Source organism: Pelobates fuscus, chromosome 3 (assembly GCF_036172605.1).
Source record: "Pelobates fuscus isolate aPelFus1 chromosome 3, aPelFus1.pri, whole genome shotgun sequence".
Taxonomy (NCBI): domain Eukaryota; kingdom Metazoa; phylum Chordata; class Amphibia; order Anura; family Pelobatidae; genus Pelobates; species Pelobates fuscus.
The window spans coordinates 414,766,642-414,768,674 of NC_086319.1; the positions used below are offsets into that span (position 1 = coordinate 414,766,642).

General features: G+C 34.7%; 1 protein-coding gene across 1 annotated transcript; it reads right to left on the reverse strand.

The window, feature by feature from the left end:
* Nucleotides 1–345: 345 nt before the first annotated feature.
* Nucleotides 346–1,269, reverse strand: LOC134602057 (olfactory receptor 11L1-like). Its single transcript, XM_063446558.1, has one exon. It carries the CDS (start codon nucleotides 1,267–1,269, stop codon nucleotides 346–348), a length of 924 nt encoding a protein of 307 aa, XP_063302628.1.
* Nucleotides 1,270–2,033: the final 764 nt, after the last annotated feature.

The window sequence follows — 2,033 nt, forward strand, 5'->3', positions numbered from 1 at the left end:
CTTCTCAGGTAGAGTGGGAGCTTCTTGTTTTATGTTCCTGGTTCCTCATTTTCTGAAGTCCTCACCAGTCAAGGAAAACAGCAGGTTCCTATGATTTTATCCCTACTCATTCTGTTGCTAATTAAAAGTAATTAATCTGCAATAATTAATACATTGCAACTGTGTCCTGCTAGACTTCTAAATGTATGTTTATAATTATTTGACTCATGCATGGTCCTAGTATCCAATTGGCTCTTATTAGTTTTCATAATATTATATACATGATTCTTGCATAATCTAAAGAACTTTTTATCCCATCAATGAGCAAACATTATTTTTTGTAGAAGGTGTTTTCATTTATATCATTCATTTTACCAAGATTGTTTTTACAGCTTTCTTGATATCTTCATTCCTCAGACTATATATAATCGGATTGATCATAGGAGTCACCACGGTGTACAACAAGGAAGAGATTTTGTTGACTGTGAAAGATTTTTTTTTCTTTGGACTCATATAAATTCCAAGTAGTGTGCCGTAGAATATAAAAACCACAGTCAGGTGAGAGCTGCAAGTCGAGAAGACTTTTGAGCTCCCACTTGTGCTGGAGATTTTAACGGCAGCCCGGACAATATATACATAAAAAACGACAATAATTATAAGTGGAGTTAAAGAACATGGTACACACAATATGAGATTTTCAACTTCAATAAAAATGGTGTTTGAACAAGACAGTTCTACTAGTGGGACATAATCACAGAAAAAATGATCGATAACAATTGGGCCACAAAACTGAAGTTGAACTATTGATATTATTACAATCAGTTCCACAGAAAAGCTTAATAACCAACAGATGATAACCAATTTAATACATAAGACAGGATTCATTATGGAAATATATCTCAGAGGGTTACAGATAGCTAGATATCGATCATAAGCCATTACAGAAAGAAGAAAAAACTCAAATACCTCAGAACAAGAAAAAACATATAACTGAATAATGCAAGCTGAAAAAGACATAGTGCCCCCTTCATTACATATAACATAAAGTGTGTTAGGAACAATGGATGTGGTTACAAGTAAATCAGAAACTGACAGTTGTGTTAGGAAGAAGTACATAGGAGACTGGAGACTGCTGTTAGTTGTCACCAGCCAAATAATAAGAATATTTCCATATACAGTCACAATAGGGAAAATAATAATAAGAAGCAAAAATAATGCTTTGTAATTTGGAAAATCCTGAAATCCAAGGAGACGAATATCAGGGACAATGGTCTGGTTTATTGTATTCATTACCTGTTAGAAAATAAAGAGAACAACATTTGCAGTGGTGCCATTTTCTGTTTATTTATTGGATTGCATTAGAACACTTGTCATAAAAGACAGCTGAAGAATAATTCATACATTATTAAAATTGAAATCTCATATATTTATCTGGTTAAAATATGTGACGGTAATCACCAACGCTGGAACCATATCAACCCTACCCTTCCCTCGGTTAGAAATTGTTGGATAACTCCATTATGTTCTGATCTTCTCCCCCTTGGGCTGGGAGTATGTGTGACTGGGTTTGCTGTTGGGAATTATGGAGTTGTGGGTTTTTGTATGTCTGCCACATCAGACATCCTATTGTGTCCAAATCACCATGCACCCCTTATAGGTGCTGGATGTGTATTAGAGTTCTGTTATTTGTCACATCTCTTATGGGCTCACATGTCCTGCTGATGTTATTTGCCAACTAGGTGGTAAAAACTGTATAGCACCACCTGTTGGTTGTGAAGATCTTGAAACAGTTATGTGCACTACCTGAATAGTAAGGCTGGTCAATTTGCATATTATGGTTTATGCAGACATATTTCTTATCAGCATAGTGGTAAAATAATATCTGCCTTAGATCAGGTATCCCCTCTCCAAGGACCTATACTATAGTGGAGCGCTTCAGTGATTCTATATGTAAGTATTTTACTCACATACAGTATGTATATTGGCCAATATCCATATATATATAGGGAGAAAGACAAAAAATAACATAGTATAATTCCATTTATATGTGTTTA